This window comes from Leopardus geoffroyi, chromosome C1 (genome assembly GCF_018350155.1).
Source record: "Leopardus geoffroyi isolate Oge1 chromosome C1, O.geoffroyi_Oge1_pat1.0, whole genome shotgun sequence".
In the NCBI taxonomy this organism is placed as follows: domain Eukaryota; kingdom Metazoa; phylum Chordata; class Mammalia; order Carnivora; family Felidae; genus Leopardus; species Leopardus geoffroyi.
This window is the reverse complement of record NC_059328.1, coordinates 8,919,848-8,945,193: the sequence shown is the minus strand read 5'-3', so window position 1 is coordinate 8,945,193 and position 25,346 is coordinate 8,919,848. Positions and strand designations below refer to the sequence as shown.

Below are 25,346 nucleotides of genomic sequence, written 5' to 3'. Positions count from 1 at the left end.
ACAGAGGGGCATCCTGCAACATAACTGGCCAGTACTCCTCAAAACTGGCAAGGTCATGGGGGTGGACGGGCGCCTGAGTGGCTCCGTAGGTTAAGGATCCGACTCTTGATTTCAGCTCAAGTCATGATTCCAGGGTCATGGGATCAAGCCCTGTGTTCGGCTCTGTGACGAGCATGGAGCCTACTGAAGATTCCCTCTCCTGCTGCCCCCTCTCCCCTGCTCATGCTCTTACTCTCTCTCTAAAATTAAAAAAACAAGACAAAACTGCCAAGGTCATCAAAAACAGGAAAGTCAGAAACTGTCTCAGCCCAGAGGAGCCCAAGCAGAGACAACAACTATTTGTAACATGGTTTCCTGGGTGGGAGCCTGGAACAGTTAAAAAAAAAAAAAAAAAAAAAAAAAAAAGGTTGGGTAAAACTAAGTAAACCTAAATAGAGTACGGACTTTATAAAGTCAACAGTAATGTATCAATATTGATTCGTTTACTGTGACAAATATGCCATATTCACGTAAGACATTAATAATGGAGCAAACTGGTGTGATAAGGGAACTCTCTGTACTATCTTTTCAAATAGCCTATGCTCTAAAAAATGAAGTGTGTTTAAAATTTTTAAAAATTTAAACGTGAAAAAGGGACTGTGCCCAGGATGCTGCCTGGCATATAGTGGGTCCCGGGACATTAACGAGGCTCGGCACTCCATCCCACCAAAGAGAAAATCAGCATTTGATACTGACTCTTGGAAACAAGCATAAAATAACACAAAGGTGAAAAGGCAGAATCCAGAGGTACTAATGTCTGCCTACAGCTTCGTTACAACCCACGTGTGTGCTTTGATTAAAGACCCAGAACCAGTCATGCCAAGTACAGAGGTCAGATTTCGTAAGTGCGTTTCCCCTAAAAACGTTGCTTCAGTCCACTGTCTTCACTTATTTGTTTTCCTGCTTTGGGGAATAACTGTGATCTTCTTATAAACGCATCTGGCACCCTAGGACCTGAGTCCAGGGACACACTAAGCATCGGGGCCACCCCTGGGACAAGTGCATGGTATCCCCAGGGCCACTCTGAGGGCCACCGGAGCCGAGCACAGGGGTTCTGATGTGCACATTATCGGTCCCTTCCATCTTGGTCACTCTCCCCTTTCAGTCCCAGCCCCAATGTGGCCTGGGGTCCTGGCTGCTGCGGGCAGCAGACCGGACCCAGGGAAGGAGTCTGGCACAGAGGTTCAGCCAGGCTTTGGCAAGGGGCACCCCGAGATTAAGACCTAGGCTCCTCGGAGACACACCCGATTCCAGGGTGAGGGCAGGAAAGTACCAGGCACGTTGGGATCATCTTAAAGAAGTGCTCAAAACAGGAAAGGATGGGACAAAAGGACACAGGAGCCAGCTTCAAGGGCCCCCGCTGGCCTAATCTGAGGCAACTTGAACATCAAATTAAATAACGATGGCAACAGAATAAAATAGCAATCCAAGAGTCCAGGCAGCTATAAACACAAAGGAAAAAGAAGACAGTTTGTTGGGGAAGCAGTTATCCCCGGGGCCTCAAAGTACCTCCCCTGAAAGTGCTTAGCACTTGCCAAGGAGAAAAGAGCAACTCGGTGCTGCAGCCCGGCAGGACGGATGCCACCAGGGAACTGGGTGTCACTCCTAGGATCTTCCCGCCACCAGAGACGCATGACTGGACTCTAATTTCCAGTAGTGAGGACGCGTCAAGCAAACCCAAGGTGAGGGACATCCACAAACCCAGGGCTGGGATCCCCAAAAGTGGCAAAGTCGTGAACACGGAGGAAAAGGCGGCAATGCACCCAGACTGAAGGAAACTCAAGAGACATGACAACCAGATGCAACACGAAATTCTGGATTCTTCTGCTATAAAGGATGTTGTTGGGATAAATGAAGAAAGTTGAAAGGGGTCTGAGAATTAGTTGGTGGTAAATGCATCGGTGTGAATTCTCTGATTTTGACGGTTTCACTACGTTGTCCAAAAATCCGCCCATGTTTGTATGAACACACGCTAAAGTATTTGGAGATGATAAGGCATTAAGTGGGCAACTTACCTCAAAAGGTTCAGAAAAAATTCAGTTCTTTGTACTGCATTTGTGACTTTTCTGTAAGTGTGAAATTGTTTCAAAACAACACAAAATGGTTTTCAACTTCCACCTGCCTGAAGTAGCAGATAATGACTTCAGTGTCATTAAAAGGAAGGATTAAAAGAATTTTAGTCAGTGTTTCTCAACCAGGCGTGATTCCCACCCCCAGGGGACAGTAAGCTACCTGCAGATGTGCCTGACTGTCACAGCTGGGAGGCGCTACTGGTATCTGGTGGGTCTACAGACCGAGGAAACTGCAGAACCTTCTACAACACACAGGACAGCCCCTACAGCAAAGGACGGCCTGGCCCCACACGTCAATAGTGACAGGCCCTTTGTACAAAAATCTCACCACCAACGGTAACAACAATATCCTGGTCATACTGCCTATTAACCAAGCGGCCTTAAACAGGTTCCTCCACCTTTCTGTGCCTCTGATTCCTGGTCTGTGAAATGGGAATAAAAATAGCAGATGCCTCACAGACCCCCTGTACACGTATGTGTTTTGCAAATGCCTGTCACCAAGGACATGTACCATAAAGTCACATCAATTCAAGTGAAGGCTGGTAAAGCGCTGGGGCTCCAGGATAGGGAGGGCTGGGTCACGCATTCCCATCCTGCTAGCCTTCCATCCCCTGAAAGAACTGACACTGGTCTGAAGGCTTGGGAGAGCTACCACCGTTTCGGTATCCAGCACAGAGCCGCTTGGAGGACGATCTAAATACACGAATGAGTGAGCACAGGAATGAAACCCGCTTCCCCCCGTTAGCACCCACTGCTCGGGAGGGAATGGGGCATCCACCCCGCTAGTCCGTTCTCATCCTGGGCCCTGGGTGCTTATCTTGGCCTCGCCTTCCTTCCATTTCAGGCCTGGGAACGCAGGCCGCCCCCCCCCCCCCCCCCCGCCCAGGGACCCACCGGAAGCCAGAGGGCCGAAAACAGCCCCAAACAGGATGGCCACCACTGAGTCTCAGAGCTTGGTTCCTTGTAGGTCTGGCTTCTTAAGAGGTGATTTTTTTCTTTCTCTCTCTCTCTCTCTCTCTGTGGCAAAACTGCCATCAAGAAGGTTTGAAGAAAAAAATAAACTGACGGCAATGGAAATTTTAATACTAGAAAAATGTCAAGAAAGCAAACGCAGGTTTCAATGAGACATTAGGGCTGACAGCTCATGGAAAAAGGCTTGAAACTATCAAAACACGAAAACCCCCCTTGCTAAGGGAGCACATGCACCTGCTGTGCATCAAATTCAAATTCAAATTCAAAACAGGCTTCAGTGGACAGGTTTTGTGCTCAAGTCAAAAGGCAGGCCACAGTGAGGGTCTCCAAGGGCCCTGGGGAGATGGGGGCCCGGGGGACAAAGGAGCTGTGACCTGGCCTGAGGCTGACCACTGGGCTCATGAGTGGACCCTGGGGGTGACACAGCTTGCGGGGAGGAAGGTGGAGGTGACAGGTCTGTACTCCACAGACAAAGGCCACAATCTCAAGGACCACGCCTGAGCCTTGAAGGTTGTGTGGCCCCAGGCACTTATCCACCTTTTCGGAGCCTGGCTGCCTCCTTGTGGAATGGCGATGATCATCACCCACCTCCCTTGGGGTTTCTGGGTCAGTGAGACCCTCTATGGGAGCCTGCCTCAAAAGCAGAAAGGGAAGCTCAGACAATTCCCATTCACTCCTTCCCCGATGGTCAGGGCCCAGCACACAGTAGGTGCTCAATCAGTGTTTATGGAGTGCTGATGAAGACCTTGTCCTGCCTGGAAAGGGCTGCACAGGGGAGAAAAGGCACTTGGGGCACAGATGGCTGGGACCCCTCCCCCACAACACACATACCAGGTGAGAGCTGGAAATAGGTCAGGGGTTCCAAAAGGCGGCCTGCAAAAGTTGACCCGGAAGCCGGGCAGGGATCAGAGAGTAAGGGCCAGGAAGGGCTTCAGAACAACCTAGAATTCAGAAAGCCCTGAGATTCCTGGTGAGGAAAAAGGCCCCCAACACTGGCCGGTCTGTCAGTCAGCAGTCCCCCCGCTGCACGGCCCCACCCACCACGCACTCCGCACAGCACCAACAGGCCCACCTCGACGGATCCACACGCCCGCCCTCCGAAGTCCCACTGTTCCTTTTACAGGTGAGGAAACGGAGACACAGGAATTAAGAAACTCACCCGAGGCCGTGTAGCTGGTAAGTGGTAGACCCAGGATCCCAGCCCTATCAGCCTGCCCTACAGACCACTATGCCCCCCTCGCTGCCAGCAGGAGAGGGGAGAAAGGAAGGCGTAGGGAGGCTAGGAAGGAGGGGAAGGCGTTCAGGAATGCCTCTCCGGGAGGCACCGTGGAGGAAAGAACGAAAGACGAGGTGGATCTTAAACCTTCCTGCCAGCCCTCTGGGAGGACTGTGAGGCACAGGCCGTGCAGTTCCCACCCGCATCACATTCCTGTTACAGATGAGGCTGCGGACAGAGGGAGCCCCAAACCCAGAGCCCAGAGCTGCTGTGTCCGTGTGGCCCGAGCAGCCCCTCTGGACACGGGGACACTTACCCACAGGCTCCAGCGTGGGCCGGAAGGTCTGGGCAGGGTAGCACAGGTGGAGCTCTGAAAGGACAGCAGAGTTGGCTGGAGGTGCCAGCCTCAGGGAGCCTCAGGGGGCAGGGCAGGGCCCCAGCCAGACTAGTCCAGGGCGCCTGGCCCTTTCCAAGGCCCCCAGGACACATCTACTCACTCTGCCGAATCCACTTCCTACAGGCCCTCCAGTGGCACAGGAGGAAGGAGATGGAGACCAAGACCACCACCAGGATCATGACCATCCAGAAGAGCACAGGTCCTGGAACACAGAGGCGGCCCTGCACTCTCCACCCTGATGCGGGGGGGGGGGGGGGGGGGGGGGGGGGGTGCCGAGGTCTCCACCATCGCAGTGTGCCAGGGGCCCTGCTGCAACCACATGGGACGGCCCTCACGGGCCCAGACTATGTTCTCCTTCTCCTGGGACACATGCCATGGAGGCTGGCAGGACCAGGTCCTTCCCTGAGAGGGGACTGAAACCCAGACCCTGTATCTCCCTGGCACCAGGCCCTTATCGACCTGCCTTCCCTCACCTGGCTCTAGGGAGCCCATCGGGGGAGTTGAATAGTTGACAGAAGAGCAAAACATTTTTAGACAGTGAGAAATTGAGGAGTCACAGAGCCAGAGTGAAGGAACTGAGGTCCAAAAGGTTACGGTCTAGGGGCGCCTGGGTGGCTTAGTAGGTTGAGCATCTGACTCTGGCTTAGGTCATGGTCTCATGGTTCGTGGGAGTGAGCCCCGCATCAGGCTCTCTGCTGTCAGCACAGAGCCTGCTTCGGATCTTCTGCCCAACTCTCTCTGCCCCTCCCCTGCTTGTAGGCTCGCACTCCCTTTCTCTCCCTCTCTCTCTCAAAAATAAACATTTAAAAACAACAACAACAAAGAAGTCACAGTCTCAGTGGCCGTGAGGAGGGCACATGCCATGTGCGTCCCCCGACAGCCTGTGGCACTTCCGGTGTGGCCAAAGTCAGGGCGGGGGCGGGCAGAGTAGCGAGGCGGGTGACATGGGGAGTCTGGGAGGACTCCCAGCTACCCTCCAGATGGGAAGCTCCATGAGAACATAAACATGCTCAGCAAGCGTTCCCTGAATATCACGTAGGCACCGCTACCATCTCATTTTTACAAACGAGGGAAACTGAGGCTTGGGAAGATTAAGTAACTCACTTAAATGGCAAAGGGTAACAGCAGAATCATGGCTTGGGCCAGGCCAGGGTGGCTCCAGCGCCTACACGCTTAACCGCTAGCTAAGTATATACTCTTTTAAAACTTAGTACTTAAATTGCTCCTTTTATCCTTTGTCCCTTATGAAGATCACATACCTAGTTACTGATTTTTAAGTCCAGTTTCAGATGTTAAAAAGTAGCATGCGCCATATGTGTGCTTTTCAAACTTTAATGTGCATAGGGATCTCCGGGGGCCATGTTCAAATGCAGAGTCTGGTTCAGTGGGGCTGGGGTGGAGCCCACAATTTGCTCTTCTAACAAGCTGCTGAGACTGCAAGTCCAGGATGGGCGCTTTGAGGACGGCTGGCTGGAGAACTGCCGCCCCCTAGTGTTTGGCACGAGAACTGCAAGCCCTAAAATGAAGCGCACTTGGAATGTCTGTCTAGAAGGAGCCCTGTCCGTACTGGACTAGCTGCATGTATTCCAATGCTTGCTGCCCTGCGTGCTACATGGCGTTACAATTTTACAGGTGAGAAAACCGAGGTTCAAAGGAATTAAGCAACTAGTCAAGGTCATATATCCATTCACCAAATACGTTTAATCGTCTCTCGTGTTTCTTCTTCTTTTTAAAAAAGTTTTATTTAAGTGAACTAACTCTGCATCCAACATGGGGCTCCAACTCATGACCCTGAGATCAAGAGTTGTATGCTCTACCAACTGAGCTAACCAGGTACAAACATTTTCTGAGTAGCAATTACAGGCCATGGGGATGAAGCTGTGAACAAAGTCCCTGCTCACAAGAACTGAGGAACAATCGCTAGCTAGTGACCGAGCCGCAGGCCCAGCTCAAGAAGCCAGAAACCTGGGGTCAACCTTGGGCTCCCCCACCCAATGGATGCTGCTGCCCAGGAAGAAACCTCCCTCCTCCTGGCCTCCTGGGAGGCAGACCCTCCTTTCTGCGGGGTAATCATTACCTGAAACCAGAATGGGCTTTCCCGTGGAGGAGAAAGAGATGGGGGAGCTCGTTGATGTGAAGGTGTCTCCCCAGGTGTGGGTGTTGCCCCCTCCATGCTCCTTACTGCCTTGGGGGTCTGCTGCGGAGACTGGAGAGGCCATGGCGCTGCCAGGAGAGAAGCCAGAGGTAAGACTGATGATTGAGATGGAAAGAGGGAAGTGTGTACACAGGAGCCATTCCCAGCCACCCCAGCACAGAAATGGGCACACATCCTCCAAGATGACTCGTGAGCTCGGTGCAGAGATCCAGCCCAGGCCCCACCTCCAACCCCAGCCCAGCTTCCCCCAAAAGGGACCAGGGAGTCACCTGGTGGGCGCCTTGCTGTCCTCTGGGTTGGTGCTGCACTCGGGGTGGGCTTCTAGGGGAGGCGGCGGCTCATGGGTGGCATCCCTCTCAGCTGTACCTGCAGGGAGTGGTCGTAGAATGGGTGTCAAGGAGCCTTACCCAGCAGGACTGGTAACTTCCAGGGAAGCGACACGGTGAGGCCGGAACGACACTGCAGCCAGGCAGACCCAGGTTAGTGTTCTGGCCCTGTCTCCTTCCTTCTCTCCCTCCTTCCTTCCCTCCAAGCAACAACTCTTTACTGAGCACCTACTGTGTACCAGGGACCGTGTTGCAGCCTGGGACATAGCAGTGCACAAAACCGATCCCTACCGTCAGGGGCTCGCAGGCTGGTGGGGCTCACAGACATGATGCAGGTGTCACACGAAGGCACGTGGGCTCCCTTTAATGGGAGACTCAACCTCATCTGACCAGGAAGGCTTCCCTCAGGAGGCTGTTGCTGGGATGTGTGTATGGGTAGGGCCATCTAAGCAGAGGAAATTGAAAGTGGGGAGGCTCAAAGGTGGGGGAAGGAAGAGAGCGAGCGCATGGGGGAGGCTGGTGTGCAGCCGCATTAAAACGTGTACACGACTGTCTATTGTACATGATCATTCATAGCTGTGTTCTTCATCATAGCCAAAAGAGTGGACACAACCCAAATGCCCATCAACTGGTAAACGGGTAAATAAAATGTATATCAGTACCACAATATTGTGTGGACATAAGAGGAACAAAAGTACTAATACATGTGACAGCCTGAATGAACCCCAAAAGTATTAGTCTGAGTGAAAGAACCCCGATAGAGAACACATATTCTGGAAATGCCTAGATAAGGCTTATCTAGAGGGACAGAGAGTAGATCAGTGCTTGTCCAAGCTCGGGAGGGACATGGGGATTGACCACTAAAGGCGTGAGGTCTCTTAGATCGTGGTGATGGTTTTGCAACTTTGTAAATTTCTTTACGATCATTGAATTATACGCACCTAAAACCAGCAGATCTTGTGGTATGTAAAGTATACTGCAATAAAGCTGTTCTTAAAAAGTGGGGCTTTTTCAGAGCGCCTGGGGTTCAGTCGGTTAAGCATCCGACTCTTGATTTCAGCTCAGGTCATAATCTCAGTTTGTGAGTTGGAGCCCCTGGTTGGGCTATGTGCTGACAGCACGGAGCCTGCCTGGGATATTCGGATATTCTCTCTCTCTCTCTCTCTCTCTCTCTCTCTCTGCCCCTCCCCCACTCTCTAGCTTTCTCTCTCTCAATAAATCAATAAATTTTTAAAAAATTCTGTCTTTCTCCCCAAAGCAACGATTGAATTAGCGATATAGGATGGGATCCGTGTGGTAGGTTGAATCAAGTGTCCACTCCTCGGGTGGAGGAGGGGTCTGTGTTTCTGCCTCACCAACGCCAAGCGACTCTGACGGTCAGGGGAGCAGGACGGAAGTAAGAGAGTGCCTGTTTCCAGCCTGGGCATTTCTGCACTTCCACCGCTGCCATAAGGAGATGGTGCTCTGGGCAGGGAGGGGCCCCCGCTGGTCCCAGAAGTATGAGAAATGCTGGAAGCAAACCCACACCAAACCAATAAGCCCAGCAAGTCAGCAGAGTGCCCAGCTGACCCACGGAGGAGCAGGAGCTGAACACTGAAACGTCAACGTTGTTTGTCAACCGCTATTCCCGCAGCTAGAGCTGGCTGAGACGGTCTGGTTCGTGTCTCAAAAGATCAAAGTGAAAAGGCTGCTCCTTATCTCCAGCGAACTGTGGTCACATAGGAAGGTGGCTTGGTGGCTCTAGGTCTTCTGACTTTATTTAAAAGAGAAACCTGGGGGCGCCTGGGGGGGCTCAGTCGGTTAAGCATCTGACTCTTGATTTCAGCTCAGATCACAATCTTACAGTTTGTGAGTCCGAGCCCCATGTCAGGCTCTGCACTGACAGTGAGGAGCCTGCTTGAGATTCTCTCTCTCTCTCTCTCTGTCCCTCCCCTGCTTACCTTCGCTCACTCTTTTATATAAATAACGGATAAATACATATAAATGAATAAATTTAAATACTATCCCCTGATATTTAAATGTAGCCTCAATTTTTAAAGTCTTTCTTTTGAAATCAACTTCATTAAGGCACAATTTATGTAGAAGAAAATGACCTCTAAGTGTACAGTTTGATGAGTTTTGAAGAATGTATACATCCATGTAACTCTAACTCCATTTAAGATCTACAACATTCCCATCATTCCAGAAAGTTCCCTAGTGCCTTTCTGCCATAAATCCTCCCCTCACATTCAGGCAACCACTGGTCTGCTTTATGTCACTGTAGATTGGTTTGCCTGTTCTAGAATTGCACAGGATGGAATCAGGCAGTACGTACTTTCTGGCGTCTGGCTTCTTTCACTCAGCGTAATATTTCTGAGATTCATGAATGTTGCACAGAGCAACATGTTCCATGGAACAATGTTCCATTGTAGAGATGTACCACCATTTACCTACTCATTCACCAGCTGATGGACATTTGGGTTGTTTCCAGTTTGAAGCTATTATAAATAAGGTAGCTCTGAATGTTCTCGTACAAGTCTTTGTGAGGACATAGAATTTCATTCCTGTTGAGTACCTTGGAGGGGGAAGGTTGTGTCACTTTGCTGACCAGACAGAATGTCTTTAAGGACCATTCAGACATGATCTCCTCTGATCTGACCCAGCCACCTCTTTTTTACAGATGGAGAGAATCAGAGAGCCAGAGCTAGAGCCAGAAGGCAGGGCTCCTTAGTCCCAGCCCAGGGCACACCTCCTGCCTTGGGAATGAGCACTTTCTTACAAGTTTATAATTAAGTGCTTGTGTAAGGCTAAAAAAACTGGCCCACATTTGAAGCTGATCACTATCCCTCTTTACCCCCATGTTCCTGGTGACGGCACCCCTCCTCTGATGGGGTACAAAGCAAATCCCCCACCCACATTCATTTCCCTTCTAAAAAGCTCTCGTGATGCCTCTCAGATTTTTCCTGAAATACCTTGAAGAGAAAGTGAAGCAAGGATTAATTTCCTTTTTGGATTAGTAGGGTCCTGAGGAACTCTCCTCTTTTGGCGGTCTCCAAATAGATGCTATGTCTTTCCACATGGCCACCAGACTATTACCTGAATTAGCTGAAGCCTGGAGGCTTTAGCCTATGAGGAACATGATGCAATTTGTTATTATAATTTCTATTTATTTGTAAATCAGTATTTGAATTACATTTAAGATGTCATTGGTTTCAACAAGAATTGACTTTGAGAGGATTGGAGAAGTTCTTGTGTTCAAATATACCACTTATGGATACACGCAGGTAGCACCATGAGCAGAGAGCCCTCTGGCGTCTCTTTAAGGCAACCTCAGTCTGAGCTCCCACTGGAATACATGCTGGAATCCAGCAATAGAACTTCTCTAAGTGGAGAAGATGGACCCAGTGGTCTTTGGATGCTTCTCAACCTCTCTATGTGTACCATACCTTCCTCCTTCCTCCCTGGGTTAGTGACCCTCCCCTTTTCTTCCTTCTTTCAATCTGGAGATAAACAGAAGGTATTGTTTAGCCACTACTTAGTCTGTCTGTGTTCTCTGGTAAGGGCCCACTGAAAGAGAAAAAAAAAAAGAACCTACCTACTCTTTGTCCCAATTTAGAACTAAAAAGGATATTATTTACCAGATTGAAATATTTCTCTTTAAATCCAAACACCTGATCCTTGGGCCATTTGAAGGAGAATGGTCTTAGCATCAAGATAAAATGGATTATCTTTTTGTATATCCAACAAGTGCTTAAAGTCAGATGAAATTTTCATCTTCATATTCGGAGTGTAAATTTCTTGTCAGCTTTCTATTTTCCCTGGAATTTTCAATTGCTTTTCTTTTTCTTGTTGATAAAAGAATAATGTGTCTTCACCATATGAAGTTTTTCAAAGGTACTACTCATAAAGTTCACTGCAATTCTTTCTTTCATTCCTGCAGACAAGACAATTCACTGGCGCCCTCTTTCATTTTCCCCCTCTTATCTGGTTCAATTGGTCTGCAACACAGCTGTCATTCTGGGACTTCCCTTGCTTGCTCCCCTGGGACAGAGTCACTGCTTTCTAGATTCATGGATTTTTGTTTCTTGTCCCTCATTTAGCTGGATTACGTCTTCAAGTAACTTTCTAAAAGAGGACACGAGGGAAAATCTTTCTACCCTTTTATGTCTGAAATGTTTTTGTTCTGCTCTCAAACTTAATTGTATCTTAACTGAAAATTCTAGGTTCAGAACTAAGAAGGAGCTGATGTGGTCTGGTGGAGAGTACTCTGGGCTAAAACTCAGGATCCTTGTGTTCCAGCTCTAGCTCTGGCCCTATGATTCTCTCCATCTGTAAAACTAGGTTGTGAGATCAGATCACAGGTGGTGGCAGGTTCTGAATTGACCCTTAAAGACATTCTGCGTGGCCAGCACAGTGACCCAGTCATCCCTCTCCTGGGTATTTACTCATGAGAGACAAAAATATATATTCACACAGAGTTGTACAAGAATGTTTGTAACTGCTGTATTCATAATAGCTCCAAACTGGAGGGTTGCCTGGGTGGCTCAGTTGGTTAAGCATCTGACTCTTGATCTTGGTTCAGGTCATGATCTCATGTTTTGTGGGTTCTAGCCCCACGTCAGGCTCTGTGCCTACAGCCTGCTTGGGATTTTCTCTCTGCACCCGTCCCTCCTTCTCTCTCTCTCTCTCTCTCTCAAAAATAAATAAATTAAATTTAAAAAATAGCTCCAAACTGGAAATAATCCAAATGTCTGTCAACTAGTGAATGAATAAATAAATACGTCTATTATGTCTAGGTGTGGGTAATCTTCATTCATCCTGCTTTGCTCTTGGTAAGTCCTTTCAGTCTGAAATCTTGTATTTTTCAGGTCAAGTATGCAAGGAAAGTTGGGGCACCGCTGTGGGTACAAGGCCTGGAGCACACAGTGACCAAGTCAAGAGGGCCATGAGAAATGGGAATGCAGAAGACCTAAGACTTGGGGTTGGGAGTGCACCGAGGGAATTATGGCACTTCTGCCGACATGAGGCCTGGGATGTACCAGTGTCCCCACTGGAAGGGCCATGCCAAGGTGGTCACCAGACCTAGGCTGGGGCTATGAGGTTGCAAGGGACCGCCGACTCTGGGAGCATGACTGGGACCAGATGACCCCACCCATGCGCCCTGCTGAGAGAGTGTGCAGCAAGAGCAAGAAAAAGCAAATGCAGCCACGAAAAGCCGCCTTCTTCCTGCAGTGGCTCCCCAGCACCCTCTACGGGGCAAAGCTTAACATCACGTTCACAAGGAGAAATGCGCAAAGAGTCCAGCCTTTACTGCACAGCAGGAGCTGAGGGTGCAATGAGAGTTGAGAGGCCACCATTGGTAACAGGCACACTTTCTAAAAGCCTTTTTTTTTGGTCCTCTATTTTCTTACTATTTCTTTTTCATTGCGTTCTGTTCTTGCTTTATGGATGTAGCAACTTGAATTTTTCTGTGGACACTAGTTTACTTATTTATTTATATTAAGTTTATTTCTTTTGAGAGAGTGAGTGGGGGAGGGGCAGAGAGAGAGACAGAGAGAGAGAGGGAAAGAGAGAGAATCCCAAACAGGCTCCACGCTGTCAGCACAGAGCCCGACGCAGGGCTCTATCCCATGAACCTCTGGATCATGACCTGAGCAGAGATCAAGAGACACTCAACCGACTGAGCCACCCAGGCGCCCCCTGTGGACACTAATTTAAATTTTTAAACTTCTATTGCTATTCCTGAAGCAATTCCTATTGCTCCATCCATAGTAAATGTTTCTGTCAATGTATCTTGCTATTCTCTTTCATGCTGCTGGTTTTCCTTACCAGTCTGGATATCTTTACTGCTCACTCATATTTACTTAAAAAGAACTACACTGAGGGGCTCCTGGGTGGCTCAGTTGGTTGAGCTTCTAACTTCAGCTCAGGTCATGACCTCGCAGTTCTTGAGTTTGAGCCCCATGTCGGGCTCGTGCTGACAGCTCAGGGCCTGAGGCCTGCTTTGGAGCCGTGTCTCCCTCTCTCTGCCCCTCCCCCACTTGTGCCCTGTCTCTCGCCCTCTGTCTCTGAAAAATAAATTTAAAAAATAATAATAAATAATAATAATAAAAAGAACGATGCTGAATATTCCAGCATGTCCTTTTCAAAGTGGGTCTCTTCCCTGAGTAGGAGATCCACCAGGAACTCTGGGCCCATGGGGGGAGTGCAGGCTGGCAGTTTTCACTCCAGGGTGACTTGGCAGGGGTAGCCTATCGACAGGGCATACTCCCAAATACACAACCAAAGAGGGCTTTACAGCAGGGTGGCAGTACCCCCACCAGTAGCCCTGTTTCCCTAGATACTCCTTCAGTATCTTTAGCCAAAAAGTTGACAATTTTCACCAGAGGATGAAAACTCAGGTACCGTCTGTTCAGACTGATCAGTGTCCATGGTAGGCCACTGTTACAGGCTTTAATTTTTATTTTCAAGCTGAAGTTGCAACCCTCTGTACCTTTCAATTCTCCATCTCACTCCCATCCCATCCTTCCTTTTACTTGCCTGCTCTGAGCGCAGAGCTTCTGTGGGGTCTTCAAAGCAAGTTACCTCTCACATTTCCTGCAACACTGAATCCTGGGGTGAGCTTTCCTCCCCCTGGTTTCATCCATCACCACCCTTCCCTCTGTTTTCTACCTTCTAGAAATTTGCTGAAATCTCATCTACTGATTAACCGTGTTTTGGGTTTTTTCCCCCACCATCAAGAATTTATAATTTTCTGCACTCTGGCAAATGTCTACCATCTTTTCTTTTTCCTTTCTTCTTCTTCTTCTTTTTTTTTTTTTTTTAATTTTTTTTTCAACGTTTATTTATTTTTTGGGGGACAGAGAGAGACAGAGCATGAACGGGGGAGGGGCAGAGAGAGAGGGAGACACAGAATCGGAAACAGGCTCCAGGCTCTGAGCCATCAGCCCAGAGCCCGACGCAGGGCTCGAACTCACGGACGGCGAGATCGTGACCTGGCTGAAGTCGGACGCTTAACCGACTGCGCCACCCAGGCGCTCCTTTTTTTTTTTTTAGGTAAGCTCTACACCAAACATGGGGCTTGAACTCACAACCCTGAGATCATGAGCACCATGCTCTACTGAATGAGACAGCCAGGCGCCCCAAATGTCTACCATCTGGGTTGAAACCATCTTCAAAAATTTCATTTATCTGTCTTGAGTCATGAAACAGCCTTTTAAAAACAAGTCAAAATTTTACAAACCCAACACCTTCAGAAGGAAGAATTTTAAAAAATATTATCAGAATCTCTTACCAAAATGCCAAATCTAGACTTTTTCTTAAGTTTATTTATGTTTTGAAGTGCCTGGGTGGCTCAGTCGGTCAAGCATCCGACTCCTGGTTTCTGCTCAGGTTATGATCTCACAGTTCACGAGATTAAATCGAGCCTTGCGTTGGGCTCTGAGCTGACAGTACAGAGCCTGCTTGGGATTCTCTCTCTCCCTCTCTCCCTCTCTTCCACCACCCCCCCACAAATACATAAACATTTTTTAAAGTTGATTTATTTATCTTTTAGTAATCTCTACACTCAACTCAGGGCCTGAACTCACAACCCCGAGATCAAGAGTCACATGCTCTTCCAACTCAGCCAGCCAGGCGCCCCCAAATCCAGATTTTACTCCACTTACTGGATCTAGCTATTAAAAACCAAAGCCCAAACCTGACCTAGTTAACAGCTAGGGTTGAAGGTCATTTGCCCAGCTGGGGGTAGGGAAAAGTACAGCTATAGGGGCACAGACCTCAGCCCCTTGGCTGGGGGTACAGACGGCTTACCCTGGGGTTTGGTGGCCATGCCTGGTGGGCAGACGGGGCGGGTGACACAGTGGGCACAGGAGTTGGTGACTGGTGTGACACAGAACATGCCAGGTCGACATTCGCAGACACGAGAGGAGTTCCAGGTACAGGGTGTCTTCTCCACCAGGTCATCTAAGGGACACAGAAGGGTCACGGGGAAGGATCTGGGATGGCAAGAGCAGGGGCTCCAGAGAACCCAGGAGGGCAGAGAATTCCTTTGTCCAGAAGCAAATGCTCATATGACTCTTCCATTGACTGATCTCTTGGCATGCTCAAAATAGTTATGCTAAGTGAAAGAAGGCAGGAAAAAAGAGAACATACTATGTGATTATGTTTATGGAAAATGCTAGAAAATGCACTCTTCCACAGTAACAGAAAGCAGAATGGTGACCTGGGAATGGATGCAGGGTGAACAGTGGTGGGAGGGATGATAAGAAGCACAAGGAAACTTTCTGGGGGGATGGAGAGTTCATTTACCTCGACTGTAGTGATGGTTTCACCACTACGTGCATATGTCAAAACGTTAGAGCTGTTAAAAGAAAATAATCTAGAGGACAGGGTGAGTGGGCGTGCACATAGGTGGACCCACACTGGCCACGCCTTGATCATTCTTTAAAACTGGGGAATATTCCATAACCGTTCCTGACTCTTTCTGCTTCTCAACAGGTCTGACGTTTTCAATGACAGAAAGGGGTTTTCCCCCAAAATTAAAATATTAGAGGTTTTGTGAACAGAAAACATACAATAATGCATTTACATATGTTCAGAAATAGTTTGTGTGCTCTACATGGGTGAAAATAGAATGACGGCATTATTAGATTAGACAAATATGACTTGGTCATTAAGGGCTTTTCTCAGTCAGCAGGATACTGAAAAGACCTCTAATGATAAAGGACCTCACACTTCCTTCCTGAAACCTCCAGAGAGAGTGGGAAGCAGAGAGGCTCTGGAGAATTTGTGTGGAGGGCAAGAGTGAGCTCAGCAGTGAGAGAGGTGAGACAGGACAGTAATAGCTATTATCATGATTATAGCTATTGATACCTTTGAGTGCCTGTGAGGCAGCATTAATACAATCGAGGTTAGGGGGGTAGTACTCTTAGCACTCTGCTCAGATTAACCTGGTTTAACCTATTTAATTCCTGCAACAGCTCTCTGGGAGAGTACTATTATTATACCCATTTTACAGATGAGGAAACTGAGGCACAAGAAATTACGAAACGTGCTTGTGTTTAAGAGTGGAAAGGGGTGGAGCCAAGATTTGAACCCAGCCACTTGAGCTCCAGAGTCTGTGCTCTTAGCCCCTGTATTGCACCCACTGCTTTGCAGGGCTTCATCCTTAGAGCTAAAGGAATTCTCAGACCCATAGCCACCTCCTGCTTCTCTATCTGACATGGTGGCTATGACAGGTTACATTTGTCCAAAATGGCCAGAGCAGTATTTTGGCCCCATCTGCTCGTCTACGCCTCTGCCACTTAGCCATCAAGAAGCCTGATTTCTTTTCCTTCCAGTGACTCAGCGCGATTTGTGACTGCCTCAACAGGTAGAAACCGGCAGAAGTGACGACGTGTGATTTCTGAGGTAACGTCAACAAAAGGGATATGGCTTGTGCCCACCCCTCCCCCTTCCTTGGAGTCCAGCCACCAGGCCTTGAGGAAGCCCAAAGTCAGCCATATACAGGCCAACACAGAGAGCATCGAGGCCCCAGCCTGCGGTTGGCATCAAACCCGGACCCATGAATGAAAATGCTTCCAGATGATTCCAACCTCCAGCCTTCACACTTTCCAATGGAAACCCCAGACCTCGTGTAGCGGAGGCCAGCTGTCCCCATAGTGCCCTGTCTGAATTCTGACCCACAGAATTCACGAGTACAAAGAATGGTTCGTTTATTACCACAAGCTTTGACAAAACTTGCTATGTGGCCTCATAACTGGAACAGTGGCCCCTGGTGACCACAAACAGTGTTCTTTCCTCTTCAGGCCTCCCTGGAATTCAGGCTGCATTGTTGTGTGAAAGAAACTCTGGACAAGGAGACATAATCACACATTCCTCGGGTCCTGGGCAGCTTCCCCTGCCCTCTGTGGCCCTCACAGACGTCATGGGGCAGCTGGTATTGCCATAAGTGAGCTGACCGTCTACACAGCAGGCACCCAGCAAGTGCCGGTCCAGGGCATGCGCTAAGGGACAGCGCAGGGAATGACCACAACTGAGAACCTCAAAGTTCAAACTCTAGCTCTGGCTCTCACAAGGATGTGTGGCCTTTGTAATGCCTCAGTTCCCAAAGCCTCAGTTTTCTCTTCTGTAAAACGGGGATATTTGTAATCCATGCACCATAAGGTAGCTAGCAAAAATAACGAGACAAGTTTAGAACAGATAAGTTATGACAAATGCTTCCTTGCAGGAGTGAGCAAATGGAAGCTCTCTGAAAAGGGATCACTGCCATTAAAACCCTATAATCACAACTGGACTCAGAAAATCTAACTGCTCAAAAATGCTAGAATGGTGAGCTAGGCTCCTGAGGACTCACCAGTCCCAGAACAAACTCCAGGTTTTCCATCCCAGATTCTCGGCCAAGACCTCCTGCACCCAGAGGGAGCCCCAGGAGGGGAGAACGTGGCCCTTACCTCGAGCACAGCTCACACAGGCCATGCAGCGGCCGTCCCTGTCCAGGTAGTAGTCGGGCTCACACTGCTTCCTACAGTCAGGTGACCCCTGGGGACACGGCGGCTGCGGGGTCAGCCCTGGGGAAAGAAGCAGACAAGCTCCAGCCCAGGCCGCCAGGGCAGAGGCCCCATTCACCACCACCTCTTCACCCAGTCGCCACCACCAGCTCCAAGGCAGACTCCTCACGTGTCAGATCAAGCTGCAGAGGGAGTCCTGAAGCCCAGAGAGGGAAGGAATGTGTCTACAGCCACACAGGAAAAGAGCACTGACTCCCTCTGAACTGCCCCTCTGCTTCCAGGCCCTTCCCTCTGCGATCCGTCATTGCCACTACGCCAGGGCCCTCTCCCCAGCCCCACCATGTCACCACCCTCCTCAAAACCCTGGGGACACTTCCCTCTGAGATCAGCCACGAGGCAAGGATGCCGACTACCACAGCTTCCGCTCAGTGTGGCCCTGGGGTCCCAGGCAAGGCAGTAAGGCAAGGAAAGGAGAGAAAAGAAGTGAGGCCAGGAGAGGCAGACACCAGGCTGTCAGGGACAGATGACATCATTAGGTACACAGATTACACAAAAGAATCGGCAGATACGTTATTAGGACTCACAGTGAGTTTAGCAAGGTAACTGGATATAATGTTATTACATCAAACTCAGCTGAGTGTCTACACATTTGGGTTGAACCCTATGAGACTGCTTTTGTGACAGGTTAGGCTGTCACATACTGACTACTCACACGGTTCAAAACAATACTAAAAATGAAGACTTACAACCTGCAATACTGAAAAATACAATACCACTGTCGTCATCATCAGAAACATCAAATACCTAGAAATCTAACACAAAGAGGTAAATCGTTCTACATGGAGACTAATAAAAATCACTGGTAGAGAGAACTTCAAGCTGACCTAAGTAAAATTAAATACATAAAAATAAAGACGGCCGATCTTGATTTTCAGGACGAATACAGACAGTGAAAGCGGGGCCTCATAACAATCAATCAATCAATCAATCAATACGGCCTGAATAAACATACGGCTTTCCCGTGTACTTGATGCTATAAAAATATGGATTCTCTCTAACCTGATCCACAGATTCAGTGCAATCCCGATCAAAATCCCAACGGGACGTTTTGTGGAATTTGAAAGGCTGATTCTAAAGTCGATGCAGAGATGCAAATTACCAAGAAGAGCCAGGGCAGGGCTGGAGAACAGAGACGGGGAAGTTGTTCCACCATATACCGAAAATCTCCTGGCGTCGAGACCGCATGGCATCCACACAGACCAGACAAAAGACAACGAACGGAAAGGAATATGAAGTCCGGATCATAGCCAGGCACCTATGGACCTTAGATTTACCCCAAAGATGGCAGGCAAATCAGCGGGGAAAGGACAATTTGTTCGATAAAAGGCGCTGGTTCAACTGCATATCCATGTGGCCTCTTGCAACATGACCGCTGCCTCCACCACAAACAAAAGGTAGGCAGACAGCGGATCTAAACGTGAAAGGCAAAACAGTAATGATCCTGGAAAGTAATGCAGGATGTCTTTGAGACTTCAGTGGAGACTTCAGCGAACACAAGGCAGGACATAAAGAGAAAAGATGGACCCACGTGATGACTTTAAAATTAGGGACACCTCTTTAGCGGGGCACCTGGGTGGCTCTGTTGGTTGAGCAGAGACTATTGCTTTTGGCTCAGGTCCTGATCTCCTGGTTCTTGGGATGGAGCCCCACATCGGGATCTAGACCCACAGCATAGAGCCTGCTTGGGATTGTCCGTCTCCCACCTCTATGCCCCTCCCCCGTGCTCTCTCTCAAAATAAATTAATGCACTTAAAAGAAATTTTCCAGTTAAAACTGACCCCAGAGACATGAAAACAAAGACTTGTTTATCACTGTTAACTGTAGCCAAAAGTGGAAACAACCCAAATCCAAATACTAATGGATATACACGGTGTATACACCCATACAACAGAAGGCTGGTCAGCAATAAACAGGAGGGACCTGAGGACCCCAATCCGTCACCACAGGAACCAGGAGGGCGTCATATCCACACCTGCTCCTTTGCCAGGGCCTCGGTGTCCGACACACAGCAGGCACTAAGCTGTCAAACGAATGACTTCTTCCTTTATCCCCTCTGGCCCTCGAAGCCTGCAGCCCCAAGGGACCTAGAGACCCTCTTCTCCCTGGACCAGGAGAGACCCACCTGCCCGGAAAGCCACACACAGGTCGCCTGCCAGTGAGACGCCGTTGCCCTGGGAAACAACCCAAAGCTTCTCGAGAAATTACCTGGATCTGGACTGGGCTTCCTCACAGAGGAGGGAGAGCCGGGGGCCCCCGTCATTTTGGAATCATCTTCGGGGGTGATGGCAGTGCCCCCTCCAAGGAGCGTGGTCCTGGCACCGGAGCTCACTGAGGAGGTCACCAGGGGCCCGGCCTGGGCGCTCGTGTCGCTGAGAAAGAAGCCGGAAAGGGCACTGCCAACCCTCCTGATGACGCAGGGAGGTCTGTGCTCAGGGGTAACCGCTTCCACAGCAAAGGGGTTCCCAGCCCCTCAGCCCACAGCCTCTGGCAGCCCCACCGTCCGCTCCTGGGAGCCACGGCTGTGCTGTCTGGACCTTCTCTCGTGCGCTCGGGCAACACTAGGCACACGGTGGGGGTCATGCAACTGCTGGGTTGACAGAGAGGCACCCTGGAGTCCTGATACCCTGGGCCAAACCCCACCCACACCACAGCCCAGCTGTGCTCTGGGCATCCTGGGGGCTGGGACAGCCCCATGCCACATTCAGCCGGAAGGGAGAGGGCCGGGAGTCACCTGGTGGGCGCCTGGCAGTCTTCTGGGCCCGTGCCGAGGTCAGGGCTGGTCACCGGGGAAGGCCGCTCACACACAGTATCCATCTGTGCTGTGCCTGCAGGGGATCACAAGGTGGACACATGTGCTACCGAGGAGCTTGGAGGCTCTAGGAACACATTCTTTCCCACCACAACCCCCAGTTCGGAATGAGGTGCTTGGAAAACGCAGCGGCCATCTGGTGTTTGTGCCTGCCCAGCACCCCTTCCCCCTCAGCTAAGGCATCCCGATTCTCCCCGGAACACTCTCCCCAGTCTCAGTATCTGCGCACGGGGCTGAGGCCGACTCACCACCCCACCTCCCAGGAGTAAACCCAGACGACTTTGGACCAATGAAGCCCTTTGATTCCTCTGACCCTGAGGAGCTGGTTCAGTGGTGGGCACGTGACCCAAGCCACGCCCATGAGGTACAATATCATGGTTTCAATTATGGCTGTTGAAATTGCAGGAAGGAGAAACGGTCTTTCTACTGGGTTTGGGTAGGAAGCAAGCTTGGATCTGGGGGAGCAGAGGTGACAAATAGGTAAAGACAGGGCTCCTGGATCCAGCCATGCCTGATACTACCCAGAGCCAGCCCCAGACTTTGCAGTTACATCAGCCAAAAAATTTGAGATTTTGTTACGTGCAACCCAAAGACTCCTGAAGAATCCCGGGTGCAAACACGGTAAAGAGGAAAAACACATAGCACTTTCCATCAGGTGGATCTGAGTTTGCCTTCCACCTCTAACATGTCCTCACTGTGCCCATCACACTGCGTGATACAGAGTAAACGCCCCATGAACAGCGTGTCCTTTTCCCCTTCTAGACCCCTGTCCCATTGCTTAGAAACAGTCCCACGTGTGCGATTATGATCTGAAGGCTTCAGTGGAGGGGGCCTGAACAATGCTCGTGTGTCTCGTATTTCCGAGTGCGCTGGCGTGACGAGGCCTGGGTGTGACATTCAAAGTGTAGCCCAGACATTCCCTGCTCTGTGGTCTTGAGCGATTTACCTGCCATCCCTGGACCTCAATTTCCCCCGTTCTAAAATGGGGATACTTCCGTCTACTTTCTGGAGTTCTGAAAATTTCAGGAGGGAACACCTATGTAAGCTGCCCCATGCGGCTTAGCTACCGGCTGACGCTAAAGCGGAAACTACTGTCCATCTTGCAGCTGGAGAGTTGCCCTGTGGGAGCGTCCACGTGGGAGCCCAGAAGTCAGCCAGCAGCGCTGTCCCACAGAAATATGATGTGAATCACGCTGTCATTTTAAATTTCCAAGTAACCCCTTTTTAAAACGTAAAAAGAAAGATAAATTTTTAAAAAAGTAAAAAGAAACACGTGAAATTAATTTAATGTATGTGACCCAATATATCTAAACTACAGAGGTAGACAAGCAACATAACGATAATTAATGAGAAGTTTTACATTTTTGTACGCCTGCAACTGGCCACCTTTTAAACGCTCCGTGGAGCCATGTGGCCAATGGTACCGCTAGGGGCAGCAGGGGTCTAGGGGCAGCAAAGGGGGGGCTCGGGCGCCACCATGCGGCAGTCGCAGGAACACCACCAAAACAGGGCCTCCTTTCTGGAGCGGGTCCAGGGGCCCTGGCTGGAACAGAACTCTAAACCGATGCTAGCAGAGATGCAATTGTTTCAGAGCTGGAAGGTCCCCCAGGGCCGTCTAGTGGCAACTTTACATTTCCCAGATGGGACACTGAAGTCCAGGATGGGGTGGGAACATGCCCCACGGCAGCAGGCGAACAATACCCCAGAGACCTGGTGCCCAGCCCAGAGCATTTTCCACTCCACCCCCCGGCCCTGTTCGCAGGTGGCGCGCTGCCGCAAGCCCCTCAGCACAGCATTTGTGTGACCCGGGGAGAACTGGGCCAGATTTGAGCCCCACCCACCCGCAGCACTGAGCTGTCCGGGGCCCCCACGCCCTTCTGCAGAGAAGATTCTGTGCCTGGCCTTGATCAGGCAATGGGGAGATAGATGACCTCGGCCCTCACGCATCTACGGCCCAGGGAGGGAGGCCAGCGTTGATCGAACCAAGACAGACACCGGTGTTCACATCCGTGTTGGAAAAGGACTCCGTGTGATGAGAGATCACAACGGAGATGTGACCTGTCACAAGTCATGGCACTTCCTCTTGAGGAAGTTAGGTGTGGACAGAGAGGCCAGGCTGAGCAGGAGGTGACCGAGTGAGCGGGAGGAGAGGATGTGCTGAGGGGACACCACGCACAAACGCCTGGTAGGAGTGAGAAGCACCACACATCCACGGAGCCGAAAGTGAGCAGACCAGCGGGGCCAAGAAAGGAGGGGGACGGCGGGAGTCTGACCTGGAGGAGGGAGGGGGACACGGCGCAGGGTCGCGTGCAGGGTCACGTCCTGGAGATTGCTCGTGCGAAGCTGGACTGGGTGCCCTTTTCCCTAGTTTTCCCACTAAGGACAGATAAACGCCCGGGCACATGTATAAAACATGCATATACGTGTTTTATACAGATAAAAATATGTATCAAACAAAGAAGGCTCTGAACAGTGGAGAGGAGAGGGTAGCCCTTGGAACCCTAGGAAGGACACAGTGGCAAGTCCCCTGGGGTTTCTCTTTGTTCATAGATCCCAGACATGGAGCCCGATAGACCAGCAGCCCAGAAATGCCAACGGGAGCAGAATTAAAGAAATCCCTCCAAACACCTGTTCTCTTTTGCCAAAGGATCATGTCATTATCGCTGTAGAAATGAGAAAATACTGAAGCGTTTTTATGGCAGGTGTGTGGGGGTGAGAGAGACAGGCAGAGAGAAATCAGATTTGGTTAAGCAGAGTGGCTCTGCCTGTCAGCCATGGGCAAGGAATGACAGGAGGAAATGGGGGTGGGAACGGGAGACAGAATTGGGGAGCAAAATCTGGGCAAAATCTAGGCCTGGGCTCTGGAAAAGGACCAGTTGAGGAGAAGGAGCGTCATGGGCTCACTGTTGGCACTTTTCTCCCTAATGGGTGTAGCTCTCTGATTCCACCCTGCACCCTCCCAGCCTGTGTGGCTGTGGCATCACTAGTGGGCCATGGTCCAAAGCCCACCCACTCTCCAACCTCCCTCTGAAACGTGCTCTCAATACCACCTGCACCGGATCTGTGGCCCTTACCTCTTTTCTGGCCTCTTTTCTTACCTCTTTTCTGGCCTCCTTGTACTGTCACAAAATCAGAAGCTCAGAGAGGGTAAAGCATTTGCCTGAACTCACACAGCAAGTTGGAAAAGAAATCCGAGTTCCTCAGCTCCTCTAACTCCCAATGCCTCGATTGTGAGTTGGGAAAAACAGCCCCAATACCCTGGGAAAGTCCCGGGACAGAAGACTTGAGTTTTGCTCTTGTTTTTCAGGCATCAGAGAACTTCTGCCCCGAGTCTCCACTAACCCAACACTCCTCCAGCCAGGCCTGTGTCTCAGGCCATCAGGGTCTCTCTGAGCCTGGGACCCAAAGTGCAGGGAAGAGGCTGGGGGGCTCTGAGTAAATGGTACACCCACAGCATCTCGAAAGGAGACATGTCAGTCCAACAGGAAGGAGGAAGGAGAAGGTCAGAGGTCATTTGGAGATCTGGGACGGTGGTGGAGGCGGGGTACAGCTTGGCACAGGTCTTGGTGCTGGGCTGAGGGTGGGGATACTTACCCTGGACCTTGACAATCGTCCCTTTCGGGCAGACGGTGTGGGGGATGCAGCGGGCACAGGAGTTGGTGGCTGATGTGGCACAGAACGTGCCAGTGCGGCACTCACAGACGCGGGAGGAGTTCCCCGAGCACGGCATCTTCTCCACAAGATCGTCTAAGGGACACAGAGACGGGCATGGGAGGCAGAGGGAGGACCGGGGAAGGGATCCAGGGACCCCTCAGGGACAGCCTGGCACGTGAGACAAGACATCATTCTGGCCTCCCCTCGGGCAGGGAGCCCGCACACCCGGCCCTTCTTTCCAGAGGGTTCCTGCAACGAACGCAAGATGGCAGGTGGGGCCTATGAGGCAGCCTCCACCCCCCGCTCATATCCCCAGACGTCATTACCATCATATTAAAAACAAATTCATGACCCCATTAAAATGGGCAAAAAAGACATGGAGAAACCTTGAGTGCATACTGCTAAGTGAAAGAAGTCAATCTGAAAAGGCGACATGCTGTGTGATTCCAACTCCACGACGTTCAGGAAAAAACAAACTACAAAGACACTAAAAAGATCAGTGGTTGTCACGGTTAGCGAGGAGAGCCCTAAATCTAATGATCACAGCAGTATTGTTTATAACAGCCACAAAGTAGATATAACCCAAATGTCCACGAACCGATGAATGGATAAACAAAACGTGGTGTGTCCATACAAAGGAATGTTATTCAGCTGTGAAAAGCAATGACCCAGGGGGTGCCTGCGTGGCTCAGTCAGTTAAGCATCAGACTCTTGATTTTGGCTCAGGTCAGGATCTCACAGGTTTGTGGGATTGGGCACTGAGTCAGCAAAGAGCCTGCTCTGGATTCTCTCTCCCTGTCTCTCTACCCCACCCCTGCTCTCTCTCTCTCAAATAAATAAATGAGCACTAAAATAAGAAAAGAAAAGAAGGAATGACTGGTACTACAACATAATGAACCTTGAAAACACTGCAAAGTGAAAGAAGCCAGCCATGAAAGCCTACATATTGCATGATTCCATTTAGATGAAATGCCCAGAGTAGGCAAATCCATAGAGGCACAACGTAGATGAGTCACCGTAAGGGCATGGAAGAGGGAGGGAATTGGGAGAGAAGGGGTTTCTTTTGGGGGAGGCGAAAATGCTCTGAAATCAGATAGTGGTGGTGGTGCCACATTGTGAATTTAAAAAAATAAATAAATACTGTATTGCACACTTT

At 50.0% G+C, this 25,346-nt stretch overlaps 1 protein-coding gene across 4 annotated transcripts in view; it reads right to left on the bottom strand.

The window, feature by feature from the left end:
* Nucleotides 1–25,346, bottom strand: part of TNFRSF8 (TNF receptor superfamily member 8) — a 77,670-nt gene that overhangs the window by 10,803 nt on the left and 41,521 nt on the right. For 3 of the 4 annotated variants that reach the window (XM_045475668.1, XM_045475669.1, XM_045475671.1), the window contains exons 8-16: nucleotides 24,131–24,283; nucleotides 20,459–20,552; nucleotides 19,933–20,096; nucleotides 17,611–17,727; nucleotides 14,969–15,121; nucleotides 7,121–7,217; nucleotides 6,774–6,919; nucleotides 4,797–4,898; nucleotides 4,616–4,669 (exon numbers count right to left, since the gene is read on the bottom strand). In XM_045475668.1, the coding sequence (XP_045331624.1) occupies nucleotides 4,616–4,669; nucleotides 4,797–4,898; nucleotides 6,774–6,919; nucleotides 7,121–7,217; nucleotides 14,969–15,121; nucleotides 17,611–17,727; nucleotides 19,933–20,096; nucleotides 20,459–20,552; nucleotides 24,131–24,283 (1,080 nt within the window). The remainder of the gene's footprint in view (nucleotides 1–4,615; nucleotides 4,670–4,796; nucleotides 4,899–6,773; nucleotides 6,920–7,120; nucleotides 7,218–14,968; nucleotides 15,122–17,610; nucleotides 17,728–19,932; nucleotides 20,097–20,458; nucleotides 20,553–24,130; nucleotides 24,284–25,346) is intronic. The other variant, XM_045475670.1, reaches the window with a different exon arrangement.